Source organism: Crinia signifera, chromosome 4 (assembly GCF_055691185.1).
Source record: "Crinia signifera chromosome 4, ASM5569118v1, whole genome shotgun sequence".
Lineage (NCBI taxonomy): Eukaryota > Metazoa > Chordata > Amphibia > Anura > Myobatrachidae > Crinia > Crinia signifera.
Genome location: NC_139220.1, coordinates 243,698,249 through 243,718,758, shown reverse-complemented (window position 1 = coordinate 243,718,758; position 20,510 = coordinate 243,698,249). Strand labels below are relative to the sequence as shown.

The 20,510-nt window shown below is 46.1% G+C and overlaps 1 protein-coding gene across 1 annotated transcript in view; it reads right to left on the bottom strand.

Annotated features, from left to right (window-relative positions):
* RLBP1 (retinaldehyde binding protein 1) overlaps positions 1-20,127 on the bottom strand; it is a 49,056-nt gene extending 28,929 nt beyond the window's left edge. Inside the window, exons 1-4 of the mRNA XM_083184187.1 lie at positions 19,908-20,127; positions 16,052-16,091; positions 7,192-7,320; positions 5,801-6,005 (exon numbers count right to left, since the gene is read on the bottom strand). Of these exons, the coding sequence (XP_083040313.1) occupies positions 5,801-6,005; positions 7,192-7,320; positions 16,052-16,063 (346 nt within the window). The 5' untranslated portion in view covers positions 16,064-16,091; positions 19,908-20,127. The remainder of the gene's footprint in view (positions 1-5,800; positions 6,006-7,191; positions 7,321-16,051; positions 16,092-19,907) is intronic.
* Between the last annotated feature and the right edge of the window lie 383 nt (positions 20,128-20,510).

Here is a 20,510-nt window from a genome sequence, read left to right as displayed (position 1 = left end):
CTACACGGAGAGAGACGGCGAAAATCACTTAGAAAGACGGCGAATATTTCACATTGAATAGGGTTGCTCGCTTTTGGAGAGCAAAATGCCCCGTCCAAGGCGAAAAAAGCAAAAATTCTCCATAAAACACGGAGAATTTTTCTCATTGAATACTGCCCACAGAGGTATTGTATGTTTCGAAATACAAATTGTGGACCTACAGTATACTGGGGAAATGTAATGAACAGTGATTTCCCCCATCGCCACAAATTGCATTTACAATACAAGTTGGGGCAGTACGGATGGTGTAAGGGTTAGCATTACTGCCTCACAGCGCTGAGGTCATGGGTTCGATTCCCGCCATGGCTCTAACTGTGCGGAGTTTGTATATTCTCCCCTTGCTTGCGTGGGTTTCCTCCGGGTACTCCTCCCACAATCCATAATATACTGTAATTGGATTCCAAAAAAAATTAACCCTAGACTGTCTGTGTGTGCATGTACAAGTGGTAGGGAATATAGATTGTAAGCTCCTCTAAGGCAGGGACTGATGAAAATGTTAAAATATTCTCTGTAAAGCGCTGTGGAATATGTATGCACTATATAAGAAACTGTTAATAAATATATAAAAAGTTAACCCTATAGGAGTAGGCACAGTGGCCTCTCTAGGAAAGAGACCTAGAATTAGCTCCCAATGCAGTTCCAGATACAAATTCTGAATATGTACCAAAGATAAGCCAATTTTTTTTTTAAAAAACGTAATCAATGTAATTTATATGAATAATACAATTTCCTAGCATTCAGCTACAGCACATAGGAGGTTATTCTGGTTCGTTCGGTCCGTTCCGAATTCTTTCGGAGCTGACCAAACGCCACGCTGTGCGGACATTGTAAGAACAAACGCCCACAGGTCCTCCGCATTCGGACGGACTCACTCTCTAAGAAGAGGGTGTGTTTTCGGACTACATCCAAACCGTGCGTGTGCGGTAGCCACACAAAGATTCTGCACGGTCTTACAGCGTCAGAATGGACGGGAAGCTGGCCGTACGCGCCGATGCGGGGTATGTCCGCAAAACTCACGACTGTTATCTGAAGTCATACATCTGACACATGGCACACTTATGCAATTAGGCAACCTCATAAAAAATGGATTGTTTGTAATTGTCATCAATTAAATCCTAATTGATACTTAAACACATTAGTACCTCTTTAAATTAACCCTTACATCATGTGAAGTGCTATTCATTCATTGTTACCCCTTTACCTAGGTTTTATGTATGCTGCAAACATGTCTGGTTCACAATCAGAGGGAGAACAAGAGCATCAGCTCCTCCTAGCTCAGCTGGACTCCATCACCAATGTGCACCTCACCAGAGACCAGCCATTGGGAGGTGACCAGGCTGCTGGGCCATCTACAGCTGGGCCATCTACAGCTGGGCCATCTTCTGCCTCAGCAGAATCATTGGGAACACAGCAGGTGGCTTCACAAGAGAGTAGAGTAGAGGAGTGGATTGTATTGTGTTCAGCTGACAGTGTTTCAGTTGCGGGCGTAGTAATTGGGCGAACCGAATGCCTAGCACAAGAACAAGTGGTCTCCGCAAAGTGAAACTTGCTTATGAACACCGCATATTTCATGCGTGTTGGTTCGTTTGCAGTCGGTGTGCTGTCCGAATGCACGCCTACCACAGTTAGTGCACTCCCTCGTGTACGCACATATTTACGCCCAGTTTTTCCCACTTTGAAACCACGCCCTTGTGTAAGTCCGATTGACGCCCAAAAACGCCCATATTTCCCGATTCAATTCGGTGGACATTTCTGTACGGTATTAGTGAGAACGAGTACGGAGACCATGCGTGGCACATTCGCATAGCGTTGCCTACGCATGCGTAGACGGCTAAAAAGCACACTCCGAAAGAATTCAGAATGGACCGCATCAACCAGAATAAGGCCCATAATCCCAGAATAATACTTGTTTCAGTAGTAGACAGACAGACTTAATTAACCAGTGCCTTCCTAGCTATGGTTGAAGTGCAACTTGTTGCTCTATCAAGTAGGTGACATAGTATAGGACAGACAAAGCAGAGGCTTTACAAATTGCCTCTCCTTTGTTCTAGAGAGCTTTGCCATCTAAAGTTTATCTTCCTGGGAAATATGTAATAGAATTCTCCTTACTCCAGTTTCAACAAAAGCAGTATAATTCTGATGCACTACCGCCATCTACTGATGAAAATAAAATATACACACTTGTTCACACAATGAACATTTACAATTCTAAATGGAGAGAATTACATTTTATTTTGCAAAAGGCATATAATTACATTTTAATGTTAATATGTCAAACTGTAACATGATGAGGTTAAGGCTTGGACTGTGAATCTGCATTTTATACAACTTCCCAAATGGCATAGCCCCAAATCTAAGGCATGCTGAATGGACTTTATATGTGAAGCAGGTGACTACACGTACACGCTACATGGGGCATACTATGATCACACTGAGGGTGTTTCACCAGCTCACTTTGCCTACCTCAGACATCTCCCTTCAGTGCCACGTGGGACACATCTGTGACTTGGATCTCATTGGTTGCCCAGGACTGCTATTTACTCCCTGGCTGATCTTGGTTAGAATGCACTATTTAATGATGCATTGCGGTCTGCTGCAATATTATTATCTCTCAAATAAGAAGGAGAAACATACTGATATGAACTTTGGCTTAAATGATCCAAAAGCACCTGCAAATCTGGGTATTGGTAAAAACTAGAACCGGACAGAGCCCCAGAATGCCGCACCGGACAGGCTCCATTCATCAATTTCTATCATTCCAGAGCTTGTATTGTCCAGTCCTCGGTCTGTCCTGTCCGGAGGGGCTGCCTGTGACACCTGTTACCAGAGAGAGGAGGGGGAGAGAATAAAGCCTCCCTGCAGGGGCGCCGGCTTACGTTTTTGCCGGTGGGTGCTCGTGGGTGCTCAACTTTGCCCCCACCCAGTCCTGGATGGAGGTAGGCAAGGGGTCCTGGCAGCGCAGCAGCGGGGTCCCGCCAGCAGATATGCCATCAGCAGCGGGGGTCCCTGCGTAAGATGGGAACTAGCAGCGGTATTAATACCGCTACTAGTTCCCATCCGCCGCAGGGACCCCGCTGCTGATGGCATATCCGCTGCTGGGACCCCGCTGCGGTGCTGCCAGGATCCCCAACAGTGAGCTCCGGCCGTGGCCCGTGGGTGCTCCTCACCTTCCATGAGTGCTCAGGCCCCGGAACACCCACGGTTTTGGCGCCTATGCCTCCCTGTATGGTCCAGCAAAAACTGGAAACGTCCGGAGCACACTGGGAGGCTGTAATCTCCCCTTCCCCATGAAGGCATTTGTGACCTAGTTTTGCTTTTCTCTTATTATATTCTTGTTACAGAACGGTTTCCCTCTAAATCACGTTACAGAACGTTACCTGCCTTCTATAAGGGTGAAACTAAATCAGTATTTCTGTTCTCTTTTATATAATTCCTTTATCCCCTCTCAGCTCCACTCACAACCTAATTGAGATGTGATAATCCCACAAAAAAACAAAAGAGTTTTCTAGCGGCACAATGTGAGTAACTTCATTGGGGGCAGGGTCTGGAACAGGCTGACATATTACACACTGCAGGCAAAGAGGTAACAGACAGAACTCTTAAAGTTGCTCATTGCTTTCCTGATTGGACAACTTGCTTTGTAGCATATACCCATACCTCCCAACATGACCCATTCCAGGAGGGACAAAATGCTCTGCTCCAGGACTTCCTTGCCAGTGGCAGTTGCAGAGATTGGACTGCACCACTGTCCCAAATTCAAATAGGGGAGCCACATCTGCCAGTGAGTCCTGGACGGTGGTGTTTAGGGTGGCAGCTGGTTGGGCTCCCCTATCTGATTTTGTACTATGCTGCAGCCCTGCAACTCTGCAACAGCCACTGGCATGGAAGTCCACGAACAGAGCATCTTGTCCCTCCTGGAATGGGTCACGTTGGGAGATATGTATACCTAACATACCCTCTAACATGACCCATTCCATTAGGTATAAACTGCTCTGCTCCTGGACTTCCATCTTAATGTATGATTGCCATCACCTGTGTTGAACTAGTTCATTGATGAGAATGGTGTTTCACCACAGGTGACAGCAATCATACGGTAATAGGGAAGTCCAGGAGCAGAGCATTTTGTACCTAATGGAATGGGTCATGTTGGAGAGTATGACCAAACCCTGTGTCAGACATCCCAACATTTAAAATCCTGGAAATGTGCCAGTGAATGGAGAACTGTGATGGTCATGTGGCGTCTCTGTCATTTTGGTGTGTTATGAAGGCCTAGTGCTCAGCAGCTTTAGCCTGCTATCCCCTCTCCTCTGTTAGATATCGGTCCTAAATATCAGCGGGATATCATATAACTGTTGTATACTGTGATAGGCAGAATAAAAAATAAAAGTTCTGAGTCAACAGCAACTCCCCCCCCCCCCCCCCCCCCCAACCTTAATGACAAACATTGTCTACTTGGTAAACATTTTATATTATTTAGAAGCAATAAGGAGTGTGCTAGGTTTTAAAATCTATTTATGTTAATGAGGTAAACCAATCATACCTTGTAGTTCGCTATAATATATTATTTACTCAGCGGGAGATCTATCAGAACTCCATCTTTGCTATGTCCCCTGCTTTATTATGCTGGTAATGGGAGTTGTAAAGCAGGTGAGGCTAGGATAATGTGATCATGTCTCCACGCGCCCCGAGACAGGTTCCTCCAAGCCCCCTCCAGTGTGACCTGGCTCAGAGTTACCAATTATACTTAATATTTAAGGATTTAAACCTGAATTTTTAAAGGGTCTTTAAAAATGTGCTTTTTTAATATTTATGAAAGGTATTGTAATTCTCTGTATATATTCACCAAATAAACTTGATAGGGTTTGTAGAGGCCTAAGATTCCTCCAAGCACAACTTTGAGATGTGCTCATAACTTTCCTCCTTTCCCAGCTTGGTTCCATTTGTCCAATCACAATGCTCACTTTCCCTTAACTTAACCCATAATGCCCTCATATATACAAGATGAGAAAAGATTCCTATATAGAGCGCACAGTTGGCCTGATTTCGAAGCAGACATTAACATACCCTCCAACAAGACCCATTCCATTAGGTACAATAAGCTCTGTTCCTCGACTTCCTTACCAGTGGCAGTTACAGAGGTGGGACACCAGCACAGTCCAGAATTCAAAGAGGTGAGTCACATCAACTGCCAGTGAGTTTAGGACAGTGATGGCTCCCCTTTTTGAATATTGGACTGTGCTGCAGGCTCGCAACTGCCACTGGCAAGGAAGTCCAGCAACAGAGCATTTTGTATCAAATGGAATGGGTCATGTTGGAGGGTATGCATTAATGCAATCCCAGCTTCAAGTCCAAAACCAGAGGCCTCATTAATACCATCAACTGCATACACATTCACTCCGGTGGTTGCAGATCCTTCGATAATCGACCATCTAAGTGACTCTATGGTCACGCAGACTGGCCATGGGAGCTGAGATGCTTGTACCAGGTTTTCTGCATATGAGACCACGGATGTAGGCAGAGACACATTACAAAAATGGCCACAACATGCCTGCGTATGACTCACCTTTACCTCCCACCAAACATACTCCTCCTGTCAATCATTTGATTCCACACCACAAAAATACCTTGGCAAATACGCAGTGTGATCGCCTGCATTCATTGGCCCATTGTGGATTTTATGGTCTAAGACAGCGGATCTTAAACTGTGGATGTTAAGTATATAACATCATAACAAAGAATACCACTGTCTACATCACCTTACCTTTTAGAAGATCATAAGATCGGTTTACATCATATTTTCGGGCCCTTATAAATCGCAGAAAGAAACAATTGTCCTTTCCGTTCACTTTCTCGGCAACAGCTCGGCAGAGGTCATCTCCATTGCTGGCTTTGTCCTTCACCAGCTCACGAAGTTCTTTTACAGCTAATTCTCGACTTTCATCAGTCTCGTTTAGTTCATCTTTAGCCTTAAAATGGAGAAGAAAACCAAAACATCATAAATCATATAAAATATAATCAATAATCATTTTGTTATAAATAGTGTCTGTTTTTATGGATAAACGTATGATGAACTGTGAGGACTATTGAGGATTGTTTTCTAACTCTTCTGTTATTATCTGCCATCAAGTTCTATGTTTCTATGGTATTGCCCCAAATGTATTTCTAGAAGACATTCATATGCAAGTAGGTATTGGACAGAATTTGGATTCACCAGTGAAAAGTCATTTGATGGAGCACTGAGCACCTCGTGTGGCCAGTATAGCATATGTGTGTGGTGGCATCAAATCTACTAAGGTACTAATTTCAGCCATAATACCTCAGAGAAGTCAATCAGTGACCCTTTAGCTGATAGTGTTTAGTTGGGCCTTCTTTGAACCACTTAACAAAAATGTGCATCTAGGTGTGACTACCATAAAACACATATCTAATATTTATCTTTATGGAGTTATTACAGGACATTTATTTATAAATATGGCTGCCAGCACCGGAGATGAATCTTCTAGTCAGCTGATTGGAAGTTGTCTAGTTGTGTTTCAGACTAAAGGCTTCTGCCGAATTGGGCTGATAAAACGGGCCAAATCAGATGTGTTTGACAGATGTGCATTGGTTGGGATCCGGAGGTCGGCCCCCCCCCTCCCGGCGGGGAACAGGTTCGCATCTGATACATGGATTGTGAAAGGACATGGATATATTGCATGCCATCCTGCCGCCTGGGTAGGTCCCATGGGGCTCAAGGGGGGTCGGATGGCCATACACTGCTGTGATACAGTGTATCACAGCACAGTTATCAAGCCCTTAAATGCCCTTTGCTGTCAATGTTTTTTCCTCTGGTTTTCATGCTGACATCTGAGGAGAATTACTAAGGAGGTCGATTACAGATTACGGTGTACGACCAGGATCGGCTGAAAATGCGAATGGAGAATATTTTCTGATGGCAAATAAATTTGTATTTGGCTGCCAAATTTACAGGGGGGGGGGGAGCTGGGCTATGGAGGCTAAATGATTCTGTAAATAGATGCAGGTATGTTGTGTGGAAAGACCAATGCAAACCTCAGCAGATATCTGCACACAAACTTTATTCAGTGCCATCTACAGTCCATATATGTCCATCTACATATCCTATGCATCTGTCACTTATTTCTCACAGCTTACCTTCTGCACTGTGTGTTCTGGAAGCTTTTCACATTTGCCAAATACTGGGCCATGGTCTTTGGTAGTCAGCCGTTCTAGCTTGGCACGGAGAGACTGCTCCTCCTCAGAGACAATACGATATGTTCCTGTCTGAAAACAAGGAATGTACACAGGGGTGTAACTAGATAGTCCTAGGCCCCATAGCAAAAGTTTGTAAGGGCCCCCATTTTAGAAACTGATGGTGATACATGTATGTAAAACATATTGCTTAGACAGTAAAGATGGGCCCAGCTCTTGGCCCCATAGCAGCTGCACCCCTTGCATATATGGTAGTTACGCCCTTGAATGCACACTATTACTGCTTGTGGGGAATGATAGAACATGTCTGCCATGCAAGATTACCCTACATAAATGCAACAGGCCGACATACATTCTACAAAATCTTATTATTATATTATTTTAAAATGTCTATTAACATCTTTGTTGGGGTAAATATATGATCAAATGAATTTTGAAGCACATCTTTTATTTCCCACTAGGGTGTCCTAGAGTCCTTCCTTACAGAAAAAAGGGGGCCTCACAGTTCCTTATATTGGCCCCTGATATATTTGTGTTATGGATTCGGGGCGTCCTCACTGACCCTAACTCCGTTGCCTCGGACTAGTGGTTGACGGACACGTGCGGTGCTAGGCTTCGCCTATAATAGCCGCGTCCGAAAGAGCCAGTTAGGCCGGCTCTAACCCCGATGCCACCAGGTCTTGTGTGTGACAACGTGTCTGCCAAGGCTAGCCGACAACAAGGGGAACCTCTAACTAACACTGAGTTAAGCGAGGAGCCCCGAACCTCCTGAGGGGGGGTGACTCTACCGAGATGGATAATCCAGGTACTCCACCTAGGGAGGCTATCTGGATGTACACAGAAAATGGCAACAATGCTCTGAGGTGGTATATAACAATCAATGGCAACAATGCTCTGAGGTGGTATATAACAATCAATGGCAACAATGCTCTGAGGTGGTATATCACAATCAATGGCAACAATGCTCTGAGGTGGTATATAACAATCAATGGCAATATCAGTGGCAATACCTACAACCTATGCACACGGCTGAGATGGCAAACAGCTAACGTAGCAAGAGGAGGAGAGATGGGAAACGTTCCCACTTATCTGTAGGTGAACAGGAATGCCACGGAGCACAAGGACAAGGCAGGGTCTGGCTGGAGAGCTGGAAGGCTGAGAGAAATCCCACTGGACTGGAAACCCACAGCTGACAGGCAAGACTGGCCTCTGGAACCGGGAACACTCTGGACTGACGTCAGAACTATATCCGGCGTCTGACCAGAGGCTTGAGGGGTTTAAATGTGACAAGCAGCCAATGGCAGCCCTGCAGCTGCGAGTGGGGACAGCTGAGCGCTAAACCCCTTCCTCCCTGCGGGTGCCTGGCGTCCCCCGTCGCCTAGGCAACCGCTGCTGCAGGGGAGGAAGTGACGATGCGCTGCTCCCTGTCTCCCCCGCCCTGCCTATCAGTGTGTTCTCGCAGCGGCGTCCCGGTTGCTGGGCAACGGCCGGGACGCGCCGCTGGGAGACTGTCGGGCGGCGGCGGAAGCCGCTCGTGCGGCTAGTAGTACTGTCCCCGCCCGGCGGCGTCGTCACGCAGCGGCGTCCCGGTTGCCTGGCAACAGCCGGGACACGCTGTCGGAGACCCGTCGGGCGGAAGCCGCTAGTGCGGCTCATAACAGTACCCCCCCCTTGAGGAGGGGTCACCGAACCCTTGGCCCCAGGCTTCTCAGGGAACTGTTTAAAAAACAGGGCCTTTAACTTTGGAGCATGCAGGAATTTCTCCGATACCCATGATCTTTCTTCTATCCCGTAATTTTTCCAATGTACAAGGAATTTAAGGTGTCCCCGAACCCTCTTAGAATCTAAAATTCGGTACTTATGTAGTATATGGGCTGCCGATTTCTAAATCGGGTCGGATCGGGAGATCGCATCGCATCGCATGCGACCATGCGATTCGATGCGATGCGATGCGATGCGATGACCCGATTTTTCCATAGGAATCAATGTTAAAATGGACTGAGTCCATTTTAACATGGAATTCAATGGGAAAAATGGGTCCTTTTCATACCCCTACTATCCAAGTGGGCATGGAGTTGGATATAAACCTGTGGCGAGCGTAGCGAGCCACCGAGCCCGAAGCGTGGCGAGCGAAGCGAGCCCCGCGAGGGGACGAATACCGTCCCCTCGCGGGGCTCGCTTCGCTCGCCACGCTTCGGGCTCGGTGGCTCGCTACGCTCGCCACAGGTTTATATCCAACTCCATGCCCACTTGGATAGTAGGGGTATGAAAAGGACCCATTTTTCCATAGGAATCATTTTAACATTGATTCCTATGGAAAAATCGGGTCATCGCATCCGATATCGCATCCGATATCGGATGCGATGCGATGCGATATCGCATCGCATCTGATTGTATGCCTTAACTTAAGGCATACAATCAAAAAATCGGCAGCCCAGATACTACATAAGTACCTAAAATTCTTTCCACCACAAACTCTTCCTTTCCTTGGATCAGAACGGGTCTGGTTTTACGGATCTGAGAGGTTCCAAAACGGGTAGAGGAGTACACCGGCTTAAGGAGAGAACAGTGAAACACGTTGTTGATTTTTAAGGACCTGGGTAACAACAATTGGAAGGCTACAGGATTAACTTTCCTAAGGATAGTAAACGGCCCAATAAACTTTGGACCCAACTTCGCTGTGGCCTGGTGGAGTTTAATATTGCGAGTGGATACCCACACTCTTTGTCCCACCCTAAACCGACAAGGTCTTCTATGTCTGTCGACAGAACGTTTGGAAGCACGGGATGCCCGTTTAAGGGCTTCATGAATCCTCTTCCAAGACTTCCTCAAGTGAGCTACCAGAGACGAGGACGGAATGTCCTGTGACTGAATGTCAAAAGCATTGGCTTTAGGATGTATGCCAGTATTACAATAAAAAGGGGATTTCCCAGAGGCCGTGTGACACGAATTATTGTAAGAGAACTCTGCTACTGGAAGTAATTCAGCCCAGTCATTTTGACATTTAGAGACAAAGCACCTTAAGTACTGCTCCAGACTTTGATTGGTTCTTTCGGTCTGTCCATTAGATTGAGGATGATACCCCGAAGAGAGACTCACATGGATGTCCAGACCTTTACAGAAGGATCTCCAAAATCTGGCCACAAATTGAGACCCCCTATCTGACACGATATCAACCGGTAACCCGTGTAACCTAAAAATATGTTGGATGAACAGACGAGCCAAGTCTTGGGCACTGGGAATCTTTCGTAACGGAACAAAGTGAGCCATTTTACTGAAGCGGTCTACGGTTACCCAGATGGTGTTGTAGGAACCGGATACGGGCAGCTCCACAATGAAATCCATGGAGATGTGAGACCATGGTTTGTGAGGGATGGACAATGGATATAAATGGCCAATAGGTGATCTTCTGGAGGATTTATTTCGGGCACAGACCTCGCAAGACATGACAAACTGATAAGTGTCTGACCGAATAGTGGGCCACCACACCGCTCGGGACAGTGACTCCAATGTCTTCTTTACTCCGGGATGGCCAGAAACTTTAGTGGAGTGGAATTCTTTGAGGACCAACATCCGGAGGGTCTTAGGCACAAAAAGACGACCTTCCGGAGTATCTTTGGGAGCCAGAACCTGAGACGCCAAGACCTGAGAGGCTAGATCCTGTGTTAGACCGGCCACAATGATAGATGCTGGCACAATGGAAATCTCCGGAGACTTGGGTTCTTGAAGCGGCTGAAAACTGCGGGATAAGGCATCCGCTTTAACGTTTTTTGGCCCCGGTCTGAAGGTTATAATGAAATTGAACCTGGTAAAAAATAAGGCCCATCTGGCCTGTCGGGGATTCAGACGCTTAGCCGATTCAATATAGGCTAAATTTTTATGATCCGTGATGACCGTGACCACATGTTTGGCCCCCTCCAACCAGTGGCGCCATTCCTGGAGTGCCCATTTGATGGCCAAAAGCTCACGATTCCCGACGTCATAATTTCTCTCTGCAGAAGAGAATTTGCGAGAGAGATATGCGCAAGGATGGACCTTTTTATCAAAGGGATCCTTTTGTGATAAGACAGCACCAGCCCCGATTTCCGAAGCGTCCACTTCTACCAGGAAGGGCACTCTAGGGTCCGGGTGTCTCAGAATAGGTGCCGAACAGAAGGCCTCTTTCAGTCTCTCAAAGGCCGCAATGGCTTGAGTGGACCAACTCTGAGGATCAGCTCCCTTCTTGGTTAGTTCGACAATAGGGGCTACGATGTCAGAAAAAGAGCGAATGAACCGGCGATAGTAATTCGCAAAGCCCAAGAACCTCTGGACGGCCTTCAAACTGGTGGGGCGGTTCCATGAGAGAACAGCCTGAACCTTGCTCGGGTCCATAGAGAACCCCCTGGGGGAAATGATATATCCAAGAAATGCAATTTGATCCACCTCGAATTCGCATTTTTCCAATTTAGCGTACAGGCTATTCTCACGGAGTTTCTGAAGGACCAGTTTGACGTGCTGACGATGTTCCGGAAGGCTTTTGGAATAAATAAGTATGTCATCCAGATATACTACAGTGAAGACTCCAAGATATTCACGGAGAACCTCATTGATGAAGTCCTGAAAGACTGCAGGGGCATTAGACAGGCCAAACGGCATCACGAGATACTCATAATGGCCAGTATGAGTGTTGAAGGCCGTTTTCCACTCGTCCCCTTCACGTATTCTGATGAGGTTGTATGCTCCTCTTAAATCAATCTTGGAAAAGATGACAGCTTCTCGGACTTGATCAAATAAAACTGAAATTAACGGTAACGGATAAGAATTTTTTATCGTAATCTTATTCAATGCCCGATAGTCGATGCAAGGCCGCAGGGAGCCGTCTTTTTTCTCTACAAAAAAGAATCCTGCACCGACTGGAGATTTGGATGGGCGAATGAATCCCTTTAAAATATTTTCTTGGATATATGAATCCATGGCCTGAGTCTCAGGAATCGAGAGGGCATATAAACGACCCTTAGGTAAAGTAGCCCCAGGGACGAGATTGATGGCACAATCGAACGGGCGATGCGGAGGTAGAACGTCTGCTTCCTTCTTGGAAAAAACATCGGCGAATTCCTGATATTGAGGTGGAAAAGAGGGGGATAAGGTTTGAGTAATGCGAAGTGGAAGGGAGAGACACTCATGGTGACACCTGGGACCCCATTCCACTATTTCCCCAGTCTCCCAGTTGATGTTGGGATTATGGGTTCTCATCCATGGTAAGCCCAATACCAATGGTGCCATGGGGCACTGAAAGAGAAAAAAAGAAATTTCCTCAGAGTGAAATGCTCCTACTACAAGATTCAAAAGAGGGGTGCGATGCGAAATGGTGCCGTTAGTCAAAGGGTATCCATCCAGCCCACACACGGAAACATGGGAGTCTAAAGGCAAAGATGGGATACCGAGTGAGGCGGCCAGGCCTAAATCTAAAAAATTACCCGCAGCTCCACTATCTAAGAAGGCAGAGACCGTGGTGGCAACCCCCGCAAAGTTGATCCTGGTGGTGATTAATACTGAATATAAAGGGGAAAAACTGGCTAAACCTAAATGACGCTCCCCACCCTCACTTAGGCTTTGTCTTTTACCGCCTTTTGGGGACACTCAAAAGCCCGATGACCTGGACCCCCACAGTAAAGGCACAACCCCTTACTTCTGCGACGGTTCTTCTCAGAAACCGAAAGCCGGGTTGCACCCAGCTGCATGGGTTCTTCATCAGACTCGAGCACTTCCTCCGTGGGCCTAGAGAACCACCCACCAGAAGCCTTTTCCCTCTGCCGTTCCCGAAGCCGCCGGTCTATTCGAATAGTGAGCTTCATTAACTCATCTAGAGACACGGGCACGGGATATTGAACCAAGGAATCTTTAATGCGTTCGGACAGGCCAGCCCTGAACTGACTACGGAGAGCGGGGTCATTCCACCCCGAATCGACCGCCCACCTTCTAAATTCAGTACAGTATGCTTCGGCTGGGCCCCTGCCCAGTTTCAGGGAACGCAAATTCGCTTCTGCTGAAGCGATGCGGTCGGGATCATCGTAAAGAAGACCCATAGCGGAAAAGAAATTGTTCACTGAGGTGAGGGCTTCAGCATCTGCAGGAAGCCCAAAGGCCCAGGTCTGAGGGTCCCCTTGAAGGAGAGAAACAATTATCCCAACTTTTTGTACTTCAGACCCTGAGGACAGAGGACGCAACTTGAAATACAATTTGCATGATTCCCGAAAATTGAAAAATTGGGATCGATCCCCCGAAAACCGGTCTGGGAGACTGACCTTGGGTTCAATCTGACGGGGAGTGGCGAGGGACTGCGCTACTTTCTCGTCTTGAACATTTACCCGGAGGGTAAGGTCCTGGAGTTTCTGAGTCAAGTTATGTACTTGACCGGCCAGGATCTGAGCTGCGGACTGTGAAGTGGGATCCATCTAACAACTGCGATGAGTCAGATATTAAATATTCAGGCCGGATATAATGTTATGGATTCGGGGCGTCCTCACTGACCCTAACTCCGTTGCCTCGGACTAGTGGTTGACGGACACGTGCGGTGCTAGGCTTCGCCTATAATAGCCGCGTCCGAAAGAGCCAGTTAGGCCGGCTCTAACCCCGATGCCACCAGGTCTTGTGTGTGACAACGTGTCTGCCAAGGCTAGCCGACAACAAGGGGAACCTCTAACTAACACTGAGTTAAGCGAGGAGCCCCGAACCTCCTGAGGGGGGGTGACTCTACCGAGATGGATAATCCAGGTACTCCACCTAGGGAGGCTATCTGGATGTACACAGAAAATGGCAACAATGCTCTGAGGTGGTATATAACAATCAATGGCAACAATGCTCTGAGGTGGTATATAACAATCAATGGCAACAATGCTCTGAGGTGGTATATCACAATCAATGGCAACAATGCTCTGAGGTGGTATATAACAATCAATGGCAATATCAGTGGCAATACCTACAACCTATGCACACGGCTGAGATGGCAAACAGCTAACGTAGCAAGAGGAGGAGAGATGGGAAACGTTCCCACTTATCTGTAGGTGAACAGGAATGCCACGGAGCACAAGGACAAGGCAGGGTCTGGCTGGAGAGCTGGAAGGCTGAGAGAAATCCCACTGGACTGGAAACCCACAGCTGACAGGCAAGACTGGCCTCTGGAACCGGGAACACTCTGGACTGACGTCAGAACTATATCCGGCGTCTGACCAGAGGCTTGAGGGGTTTAAATGTGACAAGCAGCCAATGGCAGCCCTTCCTCCCTGCGGGTGCCTGGCGTCCCCCGTCGCCTAGGCAACCGCTGCTGCAGGGGAGGAAGTGACGATGCGCTGCTCCCTGTCTCCCCCGCCCTGCCTATCAGTGTGTTCTCGCAGCGGCGTCCCGGTTGCTGGGCAACGGCCGGGACGCGCCGCTGGGAGACTGTCGGGCGGCGGCGGAAGCCGCTCGTGCGGCTAGTAGTACTGTCCCCGCCCGGCGGCGTCGTCACGCAGCGGCGTCCCGGTTGCCTGGCAACAGCCGGGACACGCTGTCGGAGACCCGTCGGGCGGAAGCCGCTAGTGCGGCTCATAACAATTTGTACATGATAAGCATGTCTCCCCTTAAACGTCTCTTGTGGTCCACGACCCCCATAGAGGGAGATAAGAATCTATGGTGAAAAAAAGAGCCCGGTGACTGTGTGAGGAACTGCGTAGCCCAGTACTCACCTGTCCCGAGCGTCCTCCCCGTAGGGTCAGCAGTTCGTGCCAGCCACAGACAGGACCAACCGCTTCCCCCCCACCCGCCTGTCATCTAAGATCAAGCTGTGGCTAACGGGTGACGTCACCGCCGGACGCCTGAAGACCGGACCGGAGGAGGACATGGCTTCACTACAACCGCCACAAGCTCCTTCCACAGTTCCCAAGCCTCCCTCCGCACACCATAGGTAGGGACAGCACTAGGTCCACGGACATTCTCAAAACTCCACAAAACACTTTCACATAACAGTCATAGGGGATACATACAGATGACCGATGGTTAGAATACCGACACCGTCATCCCAAAGGAGGGAATCCTGACAAGGGTTAGGTAAGTATACTTACCCTCCCCCTGCCCCGCCTAACCTTCCCTTCTAGGAGCCTATCTTGGCCTCCTTTACTACTGTAACCTCCTCTTATCTGGACTTTCCCTCAGCTATCTACTCCCCACTACTATCCACCCTAACTCCTGTGACTAGACTGCTCTTCTTCCCTTGCTGCACCACTCTGCCAGTCCCTTTACTGGCTCTATAAACAGTATCCTTCGAACCTAATTGAAGCTACTCGCCTGGTCAATTGTTGCCAAAACATTTCACCGGCAATTAGAAACAAAGTCAATTATTCATATTTGAGTAAAAACTAGTTCATTACTTAGCAGATCAGAGAAAATCTTGATGACCTGTCTTATACAGAATGTATTGGATCTGAGGTTTTAATCTGGACACACAACTCTTCTGGATGTCAGAAGAGTTGTGTGTCAGACCCAGGGGAGTGTCTCACACACACACACACACACACACACACACACACACACACACACACACACACACACACACACACACACACACACACACACACACACACACACCCTCCCCTGGGACTGTAATGACTCTAGACTTGATAATAAACAGACAAAACTATTAGCAGCACCACAGCAGCATACTACAAGACATGGTATTAGTGTCCCATAATAGATAATTGTTTAGAAAACAAATACAATGTTACAAATGAGAAAAGAACGGCATCCAACTGAGTGCTTCCAGAAATTCCCACCACAGCAAAATACTTACAATGTCTGACATTTCACTTTCTCTTTGTCCACGCAAGATGCTGAAATAATGAAAGCAGAGGAAATACCATAAAATCTGTTACAGTTAAGTGACAATTTTCTTGTTTTTAGGACAAATAAATCAATATCACTTTGCTCTAATACTAGAAATAAATATTTCTACAAACCAATTCCCAGCTGCTCACATCACCATATATTACAGCAGCCAAACACTGCAATATTCCCAGCACACCACTAGTGGGCATGAGGATAAATGAGCAATGTGCTTGCACCTAGCAATTCGGTGAGGGTTTCTTGGAGAACTGAGCGTTTCCCGCTAATTTCTGGTAAACAGAGATTAGCGTAGTCCCACAACACTTACTATGGCAGTAAGTGTCGTGGGACTACATGTCACAGCTCTAGGTTGGGTATATTACATAGTTACATAGTAGGTAAGGCTGAAAAAAGACTTGCGTCCATCTAGTTCAACCTGGTATAGATATCCATTGCTGATTTGGTAGGTTCTGGTATTTTACAGACAAATTATATTTCTTATTTGTACCCTTGGATGTTTTTCTCCAGTAAATGTTTGTCCAACTTTGCCTTGAACGCATTTAATGAGCCAGCCGTTACCACCTCTCTGGGAAGAGAGTTCCAGAGTTTGACTGTTCTGACCGTAAAGAAATTCTTTCTACTAGCTGAATGAAATCTTTTTTCTTCTAACCTATACTCATGCCCTCGCGTCCTAGATTCCTTTCTAGTAGAAAAGAGGGTACGTGACAGTTCCTTATATTGGCCCTTGATATACTTGTACATGTTGAGCATGTCCCCCCTTAAACGTCTCTTTTCTAATGTAAATAGTCCCAATTCTAATGTAAATAGTCCCAAATAGGTATATTGTAGTTCAAAGGTACACTGCAATGGTGTAGCAAAGTTTCATTAAAATTTGACACCTCTACTTCCAGTGAAACTCGCAGGTAAATGTAAAAATGTACAGGCTGGCTGGAAGGCAGGGGCGTAATTAGACCTTTGTGGGTCCCATACCAAAAATTTGAAGGTGTCCCCCAACTCAGTACTTCACCACAGTGGCATCACATCAAATGGAAAGGGGAAAATACATATTTATTAATGGGAGACGGTGAAATAGTAAAAAATAAGTCTGCACTGTACAGTTGGTTGGTTGATTGAGGCCCCCTAAGTCAAGTCCCATAGCAATTGTACCCCTTGAACCCCAGTGTGGTGGGGGGCAGAGCCACAATGATGTGATCATGCCATTATGCCCCTAACCCCCCCCCTGCCGTACAGCCCACCTTTGTGCCCGCAATGCCCCCTATGTACCCACTGGCCCTCTTCAGGAGAGGGGGCAGCAACGTTTGTAAGTATGGGTATATGTAAAATGTGTCATGGCAGTTTTAACCCTGCAAAACTGTGCAATATGCTAGAGCTAAAGTATTCCTAAGGCTAGCAATACACAGCTGGCTGAATTATATTCTACAGCAATTATCTTTTGTGGTCTTTAAGTGGTAACACAGTACCACCACCCACTACTGCTGTATGCAGGTCTCTACAGGTTACTTATAGCCCACAAACAAGCATTGCTATCTGTATAATCCCTTCTTAGTTAAAAACAAAAGTGCCAAAACAGAACATAAGTAAAGGTAGTGAAATCCTGCAGTAGAAATGGCATTTGTCACAGGGAGATGTATCTAAGCTATCTGTGCTAACATGTCAGCAGGAAAGGGCATCGCTGCATAAAATCCTATAACAAATAATAGTAATGATAAAAGGATGTTTGGAAGGATTTGTACATGTTTACATAGCATTGGGTTCTTCCACGCTCTCCAGAGAGATATCATTTAAAGCACTGGTGGCATTTAAGTACATTTAATATGATATGCTGTAACTCTAGCAACATTCTACATATATGGCAACAGAACCGCACACATCCTATATGACCAGATGACCACTGGAAAGCAAGATAATAAAATTATATAATATACAAGAGTCAAGACACTTACCCAATGTCACGTAGCTACTAGACAGGAACACAATCCAATCCAATAACACACATCAATTACCCAACATAAAATGTTTACCGAGCGCACTGTATAAAGATGCATGGCGCTACACTTACAGAATGTTACATGGCAACTGGACATTCTTACATTCTACACAGAAATACTACCAGGTGGGTACCCAACATGACCTGAGCGCACTCTGTGCACACACCTACCAACATTACCCATGCACTAGATATAATCAGAATACAACCAACATGACCATCATGCAATGCAGCTGCACTCTACAGACACCTACTGTACCAACATAACCTGCACACTAGATATAATCATAATACAACCAACATGACCAAACATGATCACTATGCAATGCTCCCAGGTTCTATACAGACACAAACATAATGTAATCATTGCATATTATCCTAATACAATTTCCAAATCTGTCCCATACAATATTCGCTTCACTCTACTTTTGGCCTCACCAACAGAATGGTTTTCCCAGTCCTATCCCTGCCTCTGCATACTGCAAAACGAACTGTCTATTGTACCAGTTCCTAGACAATAAGTTCTCGAATTGCACATTTTACATACGCATAAAGATCACGTCATGGCAAATCCATAGTGTAACTGGAAGATTGTATTGCTTTGGAAGGAATTTGGAAATGTCCCCATCTGCCTAGAGCCTCCATTCACCTGGAATTTGGTTGTGACCAGGACAAAGAAATGTGTTTGGGTATTATTACAATTATAATTTTATTTATAAGGCGCCACAAGTGTTTTGTAGCGCCGTACAATGGAACTGTACAGGGAAAGAAACTTAACATTACAGTAAATGAATAACAAAAATAGAGTACACAGTTCAATACACATTACAGCTTAAATGTGAGCAGTGAGGACTTGACCAATGTGCTACTAGGGGCTGGTGGCCAAAGATGGAGATGAGTATGCGGACGAAGATGGTCGCTGAGTGTTTGAGTATGGGAGAGCTGTGATTGAAATGTGAAGTGAAGAGGGCTTTGACAATATGAGGGAAATGGGGCAGTATGGATGGTGTAATGGTTAGCATTAATGCCTCACAGCACTGAGGTCATGGGTTCAATACCCACCATGGCCCCAACTGTGCAGAGTTTGTATATTCTCCCCGTACTTGCATGGGTTTCCTCCGGGTACTCCGATTTCCTCCCTCACTCCAAAAATATACTGGTAGGTCAATTGTCTCCCAAAATTAACCCTAGAATGTCTGTGTGTGCATGTACATGTGGTAGGGAATATAGATTGTAAGCTCCACTGGGGCAGGGACTGATGTGAATGGTCAAATATTCTGTGTAAAGCGCTGCGGAATATGTGTGCACTATATAAGAAACTGCTAATAAATAATAAATAAATAAATGGGCACTGCTCTGAGGAGCTTACAATCTACTAGGGTAATTAGTCATTGGTAAATACAGGCACTATCTTATCTGTGTACAGGGGTAGACGGAGGCTGTGGATTCTCTTGGAGCCTCCAACTACTTTGCTGCAAAGTGCAGAGATTTCCTTGAATAACACAAGGTTTTGATAAGCAACGTGAAACAATAAATACAGTAATTGGAGCCAAACTTATAGAGCAATAACAGTCCATTGTCTGCTTAACAGAACATGTGTTCCTCTATGTAGCCTTGACTGATAAATACGCTCTCACTTCAAACAGAAAAATGCATCTGTTTCCTGCTCTGCTATGTATCATTATTATAGCTGATAGCATTCAAGGTCGCAGGAAACTGATAGCCAAATACCAACTCTTAACAAAACAATCACACATTTCACACAGTAAACTTTCAGCTGAACCATGAAAACTAATTGAAACACAATGATACTCACCGATGAACAGTGCTGAGCAGGACAGCAAAGAAAGTCAGCGTTGAGATAATGATAAACTCAAAAAAGTTAATAAATCAGAAAACGATAGCTGCGATGGGTGGATTGTAGTCACGATGTGTATGCGTGGAGGATGCCAGCCCAAAGCTTCTATAGTCATCAGGTTGGGATTAGGCGTCACAAGGCATTACTCAGTCAGGCTTATTAATTAAATCAGCACAGAACATTCAAGAGATGCCATTAGATGTTGCAGAAAGGGAGGAGACAACAAGTGGAGTGAGATTTGGAACAATAACCCTTTGCCTGGCCCCATGGCTTTCCGAGTACCCTTTATTGATAAATCTTAATGTCTTGTGTTGGTAAAACTGATAAGTGGTGTCTGTCGCTAAGCTTTGGGGTGTAAGTAGAAATCAGTGCATAGGTTTAACCCCTTTACACTCGCTCTACACATAAACCACGGCTTCTAACCCAGGGAAAAAGGTGGTATTGCCACAAAATTCATTACTGCGGGCCTCGCTTACAGGTGTACAAAATCTCACCAACCTATCAGCTCCTGTCACTTTTTAAATACTGTAACATAGTAATTAGGAGCGGATTAGCTGGTAC